This window comes from Bidens hawaiensis, unplaced genomic scaffold (genome assembly GCF_021521415.1).
Source record: "Bidens hawaiensis isolate Kalapana, Puna unplaced genomic scaffold, B.hawaiensis_p1.1 tig00000864_1, whole genome shotgun sequence".
In the NCBI taxonomy this organism is placed as follows: domain Eukaryota; kingdom Viridiplantae; phylum Streptophyta; class Magnoliopsida; order Asterales; family Asteraceae; genus Bidens; species Bidens hawaiensis.
In genome coordinates this window covers 4,391,675-4,404,642 of record NW_027491050.1, presented here as the reverse complement: position 1 = coordinate 4,404,642, position 12,968 = coordinate 4,391,675, and the positions used below count along the sequence as shown (strand labels likewise).

At 39.0% G+C, this 12,968-nt stretch overlaps 1 protein-coding gene and 1 pseudogene across 1 annotated transcript; one reads left to right on the top strand and one right to left on the bottom strand.

Moving 5' to 3' along the window:
• Nucleotides 1-3,502: 3,502 nt before the first annotated feature.
• Nucleotides 3,503-6,084, top strand: LOC143543480 (uncharacterized; annotated as a pseudogene).
• A 1,025-nt stretch (nucleotides 6,085-7,109) lies between these two features.
• On the bottom strand, nucleotides 7,110-9,342 carry LOC143543470 (homoarginine-6-hydroxylase 2-ODD-C23.1-like). The gene is made up of 9 exons (XM_077035785.1): nucleotides 9,256-9,342; nucleotides 8,938-9,005; nucleotides 8,769-8,827; nucleotides 8,262-8,412; nucleotides 7,766-7,785; nucleotides 7,653-7,699; nucleotides 7,475-7,555; nucleotides 7,311-7,400; nucleotides 7,110-7,238 (listed from the first exon to the last, which is right to left on the bottom strand). Exons 1-9 carry the CDS (start codon nucleotides 9,340-9,342, stop codon nucleotides 7,110-7,112), a joined length of 732 nt encoding a protein of 243 aa, XP_076891900.1.
• Between the last annotated feature and the right edge of the window lie 3,626 nt (nucleotides 9,343-12,968).

Sequence of the window (12,968 nt, the reverse complement as noted above, 5' to 3'; positions counted from 1 at the left end):
CCAAATGATTCAAGCGTCCATTTCTTGTTGTGTCTCCTTCACTTTATTTGGGCTTCCTTCATTGCATCTTCTTTTACAACATTATGTCCTAATACAATTTTCTATAGTAAAAGAAATACAACTAATCTACTTATTATTACATACCAAATGAAATAAATAAATAGATTACAAAACCCAAAAAAATTATTGCAACCATATTGAATGAACAAACAACCACAACACAACCATTCATCCAAACACAAGGCCATGGCTAGGTTATGAACATCTAATAGATATCCATATATGCAAGAATCATAAGACCAAAATGGTTCCCCTTTTTCCCTTAAAACTTTTGGCCGAACCTTAGGCAAACCGAAAGTTTCGGGTTTTGTCCAAACAAAACAATCAATCATCCATATGACTTAATTTTTCAAGATTAGCACATGCATATAAGTATAATCTTGAAAAACCAAGGGATAACCAAAACCCCTAAAATTTTCGGCCAAATGGGGAACCCCACACTAAACAAGAAAATTTTTGGGTCTAATGAAGCATGCATTCGTATAAGCGGCTCTTGATGCCATTGTTGGGTTTTAACAATATTATCAAAGTCATAAAACCTCATTTTTATGAAAAATGCAGCGGATATAATATTTAAATCTTGTTAATATGATGAATGTAAAACCAATTTTACACATGCAAAACCCAAAACCCGGATCCAAATACGAAATACATACTTACCAACACATGGAACCACAAGAAATGCATGCATGTGTGCTACATTTCAAGAAAACCAAGAATGGGTGAAGAAGGTGATGAATGAAAGGCAAGAACTTCAATGGAGAAGCTCCTAAAGCTTGTATACCCCAAGCCTCCAACTAACACCCTTGTAGCTAGGAATCTTACACTTGAAAACACTCTTTCTTGTTCTTTCTTCTTCTTGGCCGAAAATGAATGGAGGAAGAAAGAAAGAGATATTGTTTTCTTGTTCTTGTGTGTGTGTAAGAGAAGGAGAAGTGCACCACCAAAGTAACCAACAATATGCTTTGCATGTTGTATTATATCAAGAAAGAGAGAGAAGGAGGGAAAGTGGGGGGCCGGCCACATGGTCTCCCTTTTTACAAATTCAAAATTTCAATTTTATGATATAAAACATATATATATGTTATGTAACAAAATGTAACATAACATATTTTAAGTATCATGCAAATGTAACAATTCTCTCATATAGTTATTTAACAACTTAAATAACATTATGAAATGCCTTCTCTTATAATATAAATCATCCATATGATTTATTTATTACACAAGTACAACGTATTTAGAAACCCCTTTCCAAATAACATAAGTGTTAATATTTATTTACTATGATCATATCATATATAAACAAATATAATTGGTGTTAGTCTAGCTTGTTATTGGGTATGACCCGACTTGGATCATAACGTACTAGCCACATCAATTATAATATGTGTGTTGGCAGACCAAGTCCAACACATAAAAAAACCCATTACTCGCTTAACAATGGAAAAACAAACTTTGGTCTTCAATCTCGATCAAAACTTGCTTTTCCTCCTCTTGAATCGACCTAGAGCAGAAAGTTTGGTGGCTGGTGGCAACTTATGGCGTTTAAGGTTCTTAAAATGGTTTATATAAGATGAAACAACTTCATAGCCGACAATATGGTCACCCACGTCACGCGGGGGGGACATCCTCTCATCCTACAAGCCACGCCCCCGACAAAATAGTCAGGGGCATGTTTTTTTTTCGAGAAATCACCACGCTACGTGGCACAAAGGGGGTATATCTCTTTATTTTTTTAATTATTATTTTAATTACAAATCTCTCAGAGTTTGTGCCGCAACCCGTAAGCTCGACTTTCGCGTCTTTTAGCTCGTTCTCCAATCCTTTCGTGCACGGGTACCTAAAAACACGAGAATTCGTAAATACATGTTATTTTCAACACATAACAATATAATATAGCACGATTTCTTTAACAAAACGGGTGTTTAAACAGATGTGTTTTGCAATATGTCACGTCAAGTACACGCCAAGAAAAACATATAAGAAGAAATAAATGTCCATTATTTTTTTAAAATTTATTTATTATTAAAAATTAAAATCATAATAATAATAATAAAGAAAGAAAGAATAGCAAAAGACGTCCTTTATGTATCAACGTTTTTTCAATGGACGTTCTTTAGCAAAAGAAATGACAGAAACATACTTTATATTTCAAATATCTTTCATGTTACGTCCTTTAGCACTAATCTAGTTAATTTTTTTTTATTTTTGGTCATGTGCTAAACACATAAGGGCAATGTGGTAAATTCACACATTTATTTAATAACTAAAACTAAAAACTAAATACATTAAATACTCTCTCTCTCTCTCTCTAACCAGTCACCACCCTCGCCCTCACCTTCTTCTTCCTCCTCTAAACACACATCATCTCCCCAATTTCACCCCCAAATCCTTTATCTCTGCCACCAAATAAAGTGATAAACCATCATCCTATATGATTCTTAATCCCATTTTAAATTAACACCCTAAACCTCCAAATCTTCGTTTGAACCGTTTTAATCGAGGAAGATGAAACGGGATCTGGATATGACACAACGGCCAAGTCAGTTGATTAGGGTTTCTGATCGTAACTAAAAACATGAAAGGAAATTTATCATCTAAACCCTAGAATCCAGTTTCACACAAAATCCCTTAATCTAACATCCATTTTGATGCTCAAGGATGAGAAATGGAGAGAGGAATGATATCAGTGGATCGATGGGCCGAAGTTAGTGAAATGCATTTCATACAAGGTCTACACCGTCGTCGTCTTACGTCGGCTGGTTGTCCATAATCAATGGGAACAAAAGGCATTTAACCTTGTTGGTATTAGTGGTTGATTTATCTTTGTGATTCATGTGTTCTTCACTATCTATCTGAATTTTGTTAAAATTGGTTAGGGTAAACGAAGTGTAACGAATGATGGAGGCGACTACGGCGGCAGATCCATGAACGACGAAGGATCGTACGGTGATAGTTGCAAACATGGTGATGATTTCAAGTGTTAGTGGTTCCGAAAATCGTGATGGTGTAGAGAGAGGGCGGTGATGGTGGGTGGTAGAGGAGTGTGTGTGTGTGTGTGTGTGAGAGAGAGAGAGAAGGAGAGAAAGAGGTAGGTTTGCATATTTTTTCATTTCATTGAAAAATAAAAAAAAATTATTAAAAGACTAAATTTTTAATTTAATCACACAAATATCCCTTAAAAGGGTAAAATGACCACACTTCTCATGTGCAAAACACATGACCAGATTTAACGAAAATATTTAACTGGGTTAGTTCCAAAAAACATAATGTGATTTGAAACATGAAATATGTTTTCCGGTATTTCTTTTGTTGAAGGACATGTATTGAAAAAACGTTTAAATATAAAGCTACTATCTTTTGTTATAAATATAAATGAATATAATAAATAAATAAAAGAAGCTGTGGGAAGTGTTTATCCTGCCTGCCTGGACGACCAATGATATCAACAAACAGTGTATCCGGTTTTGCGATCCACAATCATAATCATAATCATGGCGGGCAAGAGTCAAGAGCGTGGGCCCACTGGAAGAAAATGAAGCAGCCGAAGCTTATAGTGGCGCCAATGTACGACGGTTCAGAGCTCCCCTTCCGAATGCTTTGTCGGAAGTACGGCGCCGACACTCCTATGCTTCACTCTCGCACCTTTGCACCTTTGTTTGTTCAGTTCTCTGGAAACAGATCCAGATATCTTACTAGAAGCAGCATTTCGAGTGGAATCGCTGTGTGATTATGTTGACATTAATTTGGGGTATGATATGATATGCTTCACTTCCGGCCGGGGGGGGGGGGGGGTGGCTCAGTCAGTTTTAACGGTTTAGTGTTTTCAGGTGTCCTCAACGAATTGCCCGCAGTGGAAACTATGGCGCCTTTCTTATGGACGATCTTCCCCTCGTTCAATCTCTAGTCCAGAAACTAGCCCGCAACCTTACCGTCCCAGTATCTTGCAAAATCCGTTTATTTCCTCAGCTGCAAGACACCATCAACTATGCCAGGTTACTAGAAGATTCCGGCTGCTCACTCATAGCAGTTCATGCCCGAACAAGAGACGGGAGAACCCGAGAAAGGGCTAACTGGGATGCCATTAAATCCATCAAAAACGCTGTCAAAATCCCGGTTCTTGCTAATGGCAATATTCGTCACATGGAAGATGTTCAAAACTGTTTGATAACCACAGGTCACAAACTTAACTGAAATAACCAACTAGGTTGAGAGACTGATGTTTCGGTTATGAATTGTTATAACCGAGTAGGCTTGCAAGTGGACCGAACAAACACATTTTCGTGTTTGTTTGTTTAATATTAACTGAACAAACGATCAAGCACGAACCAGTAAATGATCGAAGTCTTCTTGCTTGTGCTCGTTTGTTAAGAAAATGGGCGTGTTCGTTTATGTGGGCTCGTTAACGGTATAAACGAGCAGTTAACGGACATAACTAAACATAGATGATTGAACTTAACTAAAGCTAAAACCAATTTAAAGTAATTGTGAACAACAATGTATTGGGCCTGAAAAGCTACTACAACCAGACTCCATTGTGTTGGGACTAAAATTTTAATGAATGTATTAACGAAGGTAAATGAACAACCTTAAACCAACGTAAACTAACGAGCACAAATGAGCGTAAACAAACGAACGAGGCATGCGTTCGTATTCGTCCATTTAACTAAATAAACAACTTTTGTTCATGTTTGTTTCGTTGTTTGTTTATTAAACAAACGAACTTCCCACCAAACGGTTCACTCAATGTTCAGTCCGTTTACAAGCATATAGTTCGATTATGGTTATATGTGTATAAATAACCAAATTAACCAAACTGAACTGACATAAAACTCAACCCATACATTTTTTAAACTTTTGAAAATAATATTTTATAAGTCTTATCAATTCTTTAGTAAATAAATTATACTATCTATAATAACAAAAAGATTGCTAGTAATCAATTTAAACAAAATATAATTGATGCGGATTGAAATTAGCTTTAATCGACTCACATCCAAAACCTGGTTAACCGACTTAATCAAACCATTTTTTTCCAAAAACCTCTTAACTGAACCAATTGTACCTGAAACCAATCAGTTATAAAAATTGAAAACATCAGCTATAGGTAGCCCATAGCCGAACCGACACATGTAGGCTTGTAAGCAAACCAAATGGCCACTAACGAAACATGCTCGTGTTTGTTTAACTTTAACCGATAAACAATTGAACACGAACACTTAAACAAAGAGATTTCTTCTTCGTGTTCGTTCATTAACAAAATGAGTGTGTTCATGCTCGTTTATGTTCATTCGTTAATAGTTAAATGAACGATTCACGAACATAAACAAACAAGCATAACCGGATATAACTGACCAAACACCAATTAAAAGTAACCATGTAAATAAACATTAATAAGACCAGACTAAACTGTAATGGGTGGTATTTGAATGTCATAAAACTAAATTAATTTGTAACAAGCCTACAAAATCAAATGAATACATAAATAAATGAACTAAATCGAACATAAGCTAGCAAACATAAACAAATGAACCTAATAAACAAACGTTCACGAACAAAAATGAACAAACGAGACATAATCCATGCTGATTCATTTAACTAAATGAACACACAGTTCTGTCCATGTTGATGTCCGTTCATTTATCATATAAACGAAAATAAATGAAACATATAACTGCAGGTGTTGAAGGGGTGATGTCAGCTGAGGCTCTGCTTGACAACCCGGCACTATTTAGTGGGTTCAGAAGTGGTGAATGGGTTGAGGATGGTTTTGTAGACGGGAAACTGGACCGAGGGGACTTGGTGGTGGAGTACTTACAGCTTTGTGAGAAGTACCCTGTTCGGTGGAAAATTATTATTGATCATATGTACGGGATGTTGAAGAAATGGTTTGAGGCGCATCCTGATATTCGTGATGATTTCAATATTAAACGGAAGCTAAGTTTTGAGTATCTGTATAGTGTTGTTGATCGGCTTCGGGAGCGTGGGGTTCGGTTCCCACTTTATGTAAAAAAGAGTTGATGGTGAGTGAAGTTAGTATCTTTTAGCTGATAATAGTGATTACATAACCATATTCTTTGAACTTTGATGTATATAATTCTGATAGTGTTGGTTTAAACTTAATGAAGAAAGACAAATTAATAATATGAGATTGCTCGTACATTACTATTTCATGCGCATTTATCAAAGAAATTTTGTATGGCATGTATCGTTAGTGCGGGTTCAAAGAAGCATCACGAATTCACAATTGCTTGATCCAGTACTACACAGTTGAATAACATGCGTTAGCTTATCGTGAGTCTTCATTATGTCGGATGCAGAAGTTTCCTTTGTCTTGTCCTCCTAGCATGTGGTGACAACATTTGATCCACCTATTTAGCGCTAACACACTGTTCCATCGACACACAAAACATTTTAAGATTAATTCGTACTGTATTCGAGAAATGATTACAACTTGCGAATCTCCTGAGCTCGCCTCAGTTTGTTCCTCTTCGGTCCAAGTTGTACATCTTTACAGCCATTTAGCTTGTGGTGGATGTGAAGAGTATTGATTTTGATTTTGTTAGATGATAGGATGATTATATTTTCTCTTAGTTGAGCTATCTCTAAATATCTCTGAATATAGGCAATGAAAAAAAAAACAAAGAAAAGACAACTCTCTTAAAAACTTTTCTTTACATTTCTTCAACACCTAATTCATAGCCCAAACATATGATCATCACACCTTAAGCAACAGAAACATACATCCAAACACCATCTTTTACAACCCGCTATATAATTGCTTTCAAAACACAATACCAAACACCCCTTAAAAATTTGACATATAGCCCTCAAACCGGTCATAACTTATCTCATTATTTATTCATAAACAAAATAACTTAAATCCTACAAGCATAGATAACCGATAACTTATCTAATATACAATCAATAAGAACCACTAATAATCATAAACTACATAAACCACCTTTTAGCCTTTGATCATGAAACACATGGTTCCTAACTAGTTAATGGTTCTCAAATGAAAAAACACGCGCACACACACATCATCAATATGCAAAATTAGTTGTAACTTTACTAACTAGATGCTCTCCATAAACAGCTGTCTGAAGCTTCTTATTTCCATCACTCTTCTTTATGCATATATCCAAGGGACTTATAACAGCATCTAAATTTGTCTGCTCAATATTTCAAAATACGCGATTTGTGGATTAACATAATAATATAATAACAAATAAAGAAAAACCAACCTCATAGAAGTAAGCCACACAAACTCTAAACTTTGGGGAGTTGTTTATCACCCGATGCAATGTTGATTCATAAACACCGTTTGTTAGAATCTACAATTAATCAACAAGTTTTGCACTTAAAAGTGGGGCCCAGTGGGGGTGTTGGGGAGGGGGGGTATGTATACCTTCAGCATATCACCAATATTGCAGACAAATGTTCCAGGGATTGGAACTGCTGATATCCACTCGCCCGAGAGGTTTCTCACCTTCACAAATTCGCATTTTTAACCATAATAAGCCCAAATTATAGTTTTTTATATTTTTTTTTCTTTTTTTAGTATTACATTTTTAGAAAACAAATACCTGAAGTGCAGTTTTATCATCATCTTGATTAACCAATGTCAATAAACCTGCAACATGACGCATAAATCAATACTCAACCCAAAGAATCGCAAATCTGAATTTAACAAACTTACCATAGTCAGTGTGGGCCCCACTGGATTTATTTGCACAAACATGATAACATAACAACAGAAATAAGAGTAATGGTCCCTGTGTTATACCCAGTCCCATATTACAAAGTATGGTCCTCAACTTTGTGAAATTACATCTATGGTTCCGAATAATTTGAAAGTGTAAGTCAAGTGAGTGTGGAATGACTAAAATACGTTTACTACTAAAAGATCTTGAAAATAATAAGAGACTTCACTTTAAGGTGGATTTTAACTCTTTTATTATTTTTAAGGTCTTTTATTATTAGTAAAAATATTTTAGTCATTCTACACACAATTGAAAAAACTAACGCCCATCCTTTTGAAGGACCTTACGTGTTGCACTTTCAAACTATCTGGGACCATAGATTTACAAAGTTGTGGACCATACTTGCAATATGGGTAAACCACAGGGACAGTCCGAGGCCAACAAATGAAAAAAAAATAAAACAAAACAGTTAGATATCACTAACTGAATTACCATCCAATATCATTATTTGGCGAGCCCTCGACACCAGGATAACCGATTATACGCAACACCCAAAACGGGTCTCCGGCTATTTTTCCTTCAAATTCATCTATCGAGCCACCGAGTGCCAAAGCAATCCCGCGCATGATTTTTCTTGATAACTCTATTAGCAATCGGAAATCAGTGATCAATCATTTAAGAACATCCAGATAATTTAAGAACTCTTAACAGCCAATCATTTTATTTATTTATTTTATATATTTACTATTATATGAGGGTAACTTTGTCATTTATTATATGTAATTTTATGATTACATATATGTAAATTGGTTGAACGTACATAAACTTATCATTGCATATATGTAATCACAAAATTATATATAATAAATGACAAAATACCTTCAAATAATATTAAATATATAAATGAGTAAAATGGCTGGTTGTTAGGAGTTCTTGAAGTTCTTAAAAGCTTTTGGATTTCTAAAGCTATATACACTAATAGCAGTTGTAATAATATACCTGTGCAGAGGACAAGATATTCCTCCATAACTTTCTTAAAGTTAGGTGGATCCGTTGGCCTAGTAATACAAAAGATCACATTTCCAACAAGCTTAATATTTTTATAATTTAGTAAAAAGTAACAATCCCAAATTGTGATATGAATATGGTAGTTAAAAGTTTCATGTACCATTTGTTGGTGCCTACTAATGGGTCGCCAAGATCTCCATACATCCCCTTGTTTAATTCTCTATAACACTATTTAAAAAACAATTATAAGAATTCTAGAAAACAAAATCTACGACATCTATCTACTGGATAGAAGTCCATGAATTGCAAATTTATGCAAAGAAGTAGGCGTGGCGTGTAAAACGAACCCCCCGCCGCATGTTTTGTGATCTGAAGGTTCGGTTCGGTTCGTTTACAAGAATACAAACTATGCCACATATGACAACGTATAAAGTATAAAGTATTATTATTAAATGTAAAGCAGCAAAATAAAACTTACATCAATTGCTTCATGCCTATCTGGTACACCTTTAGTTATATTCTCACCAATTCGCTGGTACCCCCTGCAATGATTATTAAAAAGCATAACATATATTCTACAACTTTAAGATGTTGGTTCATATAATTGTATAAAAAGCAACCTGTATCCAGTGTCACTAGACAGTTTGATCTTGGTAGATGAAAGAAGTTGTGTGTTACGTCTCTAACATCTTTGATAAGAGAATCAGGAATACCATGACCTTTCTGTTGAATAATATCCATTTGTTGGTTGTTAAATGATGAAGAAGCAGGCTTATGAAACACAACACAAGTAAGCAGCAGCAATTACCACATAGAAGAATCCAGCATCTCTGCAAGCCCTATCTAGAAGTGTAACAACTTGTGCCACACCTTTGTCCTCCATTGCATTTGGATCATCACACTAAGCTACTGAAGAGGTATGTACCCGCCTCAACACCGAGCAAGGCGGGTCAACCCACAAGATAAAGACATTATGAAGGCACAAAGCCAAAACCTATGCGCATGGCGCATACAAAACATGCTCAGGCATCATATGCCCAGGCACACATATGCTCGCGCATCGCATATGCGCGCGGCGCATCAGCGCGCGGCGCATATCACATGCCCGTGCATATCACATCTGCCCAGGCACACACATGCTCGCGCATCACATATGCGCGCAACGCATCAGCGCGCGGCGCATATCACATGCTCGTGCATATCACATCTGCGCATGAAATATCTGCGCGTGAGAATAAAGAGAAGACCTCGCGCATCCTCAGGGTGGGCGCATATCATACGTGCACATAATCAACCTCGTCCTTATCCAAATCAGGATTAGGGCAACCTTGATTGTGCACATCAGACAACCTTCCAGAAGGCATCTTTTTAAGGAGAAAGAATATGCTGATGTTGACAGCTGCCAAATGAAAGGTCGACAACTCAGCATGACACATGTGTTACCACGTGATTACAACCAACGAGAAAGCGCCAGGTGTCCCAGAGGACACGTGGCGCAGTGCGATTGGAGGAAGCCAACGAGGTTGAGCCCAACCGGTGGTAACCCTAGCACTATAAATACAGCATCAACTCCACTTTGATAACACATTCATACTCAATCATTGACAGCTACAGGCAGTGATATTCATATTCAATCATATTGAATTACATTCACTCACAGTCAGTTACATACAAACACAGTCTCATAATCAGAGGGTATTCAGCTATTCTGCAATACTCTTGAGATTCCCTTACACACATTATCATCTTCTCCACAATATACTGATTCTCACGCCGGAGGGTTACCCCAAAGAGGACCCCTCTGTCCCTTTCTGAGGGGTAAGTAACGGCGCTGTTCATTTTGTAGGTGGAAGAACACAGATCCAGAAGAACCATCGGTGAAATAGTATAATCACACCCGAGGAAAGTAGATCTGCTACCAGTGAGTAGATCCACGTTTCTTCATTGGCGCCATCCACTGTTACAAACGGCAATCAGATCTCATCAGATCTATAAAAAAATAAAAAAATCAATCACCATGGTTTCTGGAGTTCGTAACGTTGATCAAGCTCTGGAGGATATTGAACGTGAGGGTGTTAACGACGGACAGCAGGTTCTGAGGGTTCCGCGTGATTCTACTCGTACCACCAGCAACCGTCCCTTCGTCACAACCCCTCACGGCCAGACTGAAACTCCTCCAGACGATCTCACGTTACAAAATATGGCCGGCGCGAAACTGAAAGGACCAATGGGTCCAGAAGAAGAAACAAATGATCCAAATGAATGGCTCATAAACGAGCAGCGGCGTCTGATGGAAAAGTACAATGAAATGGTCAAGCAGAAGAAGCTAGCCGACCAAACACAAAGGCAAGCTTTTGATAAGCAGACTACAAAAAGGCCGCGCGCGCCGGAAGAAGGACATTCTGTTCACACTGCACACACTGAGTTCAGTGATGAAGAAGTGCATAGCATGAGGAAGACACGGGATACTCATGCAGGAGGCTCACAGCTCCGCGCGCCTGTGAACATGGCGCCTGGAGCCAGAGCAGATCTGGATCTGCACATGCCGTACAGCCCACCGGTCAGAGGGCAAGTGGACGTAACCACGCCCTACAGACCAGCCATCCTGGTAAAACACTCAAAGTTTACTGCGCGCATCGCGCAGGCTCCCATCCAGCACAAGACCAAGATGCCAAGTGGTCTGGGCAAATATGATGGCACAACAGATCCAGATGACTTTTTGCAAGGTTTCTATAACACGGGAAACCTAGAGAGCTGGACGATGCCAACATGGTGTCATATGTTTGCTCGCTGCCTCACGGGCGCAGCGCGGGTATGGTTCGAGAGCTTGCCGACAGGGCAAATTGATGGGTTCGAGGAACTATTAGAAAAGTTCCAAGCCCACTTCGTACAGCAGCGCAGGCACACGCGCGATCCTGATGACATCATGCACTGCATACGCAGGAATGATGAAACGATTGAGGATTACATCACTCGTTTCAATCAGGAATCCCTGGCAATCGGGGGTATAACTGAGCAGCTCCTGCGCGTCGCCTTTATACAAGGCGCGCGCAGTGATCAACTCCGCCGGGCTCTCGTAAGCAAAGATGGTATGCCCACCACGTGGGCCAAGTTAATGGAGGCATCGCGAGTTTTCGCGAGAAATGAGAAACAGATTGCCCAAGATAGGGCAAGAGAAAGAGCGCATCAGGCTGAATCACCGCGCAGCAAAGAGAAGAGGGCCAAACAGAACTCTGTATGGTCCAGGTTGCAGCCAACAAGTTTTTCTTCCGCAGAAAAACAAGCGCAACCAACCTCACCCCAGCCCCAAAAAGATGTTCGTAATCGCGGGGAGGGTGACAAGAGGGAGGGCGGCAGAGATCCTAGCAGACCTCTGCCAAGAATATGGACACCCCTCACTAAAACACCTTCACAGGTGTTAAGTACTGAGAATGTCCAATTCAAGCCCCCCAAGCAGCTACACTACAAGGGACCGCAAAACAGTGGCAAATATTGTGAATTTCACAGGTCCCCGGGCCACAACACCGACGCATGCCATCATTTAAAGGATGCGATCGAGAAGGATGTAAAATCAGGCAGGCTGGCTCACTTGGTGAAAAACCAAAGAATAGAAGACGAGCAACCGGAAGGAGCCTCTGCCAGTAAGAAATACAAAAGAATCTGTGTGGCTGAGGGGGGACGACAAGGGCAGACGTCAAAAAAGAGAAGCGCGCAAATCCACGGGGATTGGCGCGAGCAGCAAGTCATCTTCCCAAGAATCAGGGGAGGCCCTTCGATAAGCAGTCCTCTCGTCATTACCACACACATTGCTCATTACGAAGTGTCAAAAGTCCTGGTGGACACTGGAAGCGAATCTGACATTATGTATGAGCAATGTTTCAGAAAGTTAGACCCGGCAGACCAAGCGCGGCTCGAAATTGTGAACGCACCAATCTGTGGTGTTTCAAATGAAATCATCCATCCCCTAGGCCAGATTCAGTTTGAACTAACGATGGGGGATGATGAGCATAAGCGAGCAGAAGTTGTCAACTTCTTGGTCTTGCCCACCACGTCGTGCCACAATATGATCCTGGGTAGGGGAACGATTGCCCAATTTAATGCTGTACTGTCGCCAGCGCACGGCGCATTGGGGTTCCCTACACCAACAGGTGTAACATTTGTTTACCGCGATCATTTGTGCGCAGTGACAAG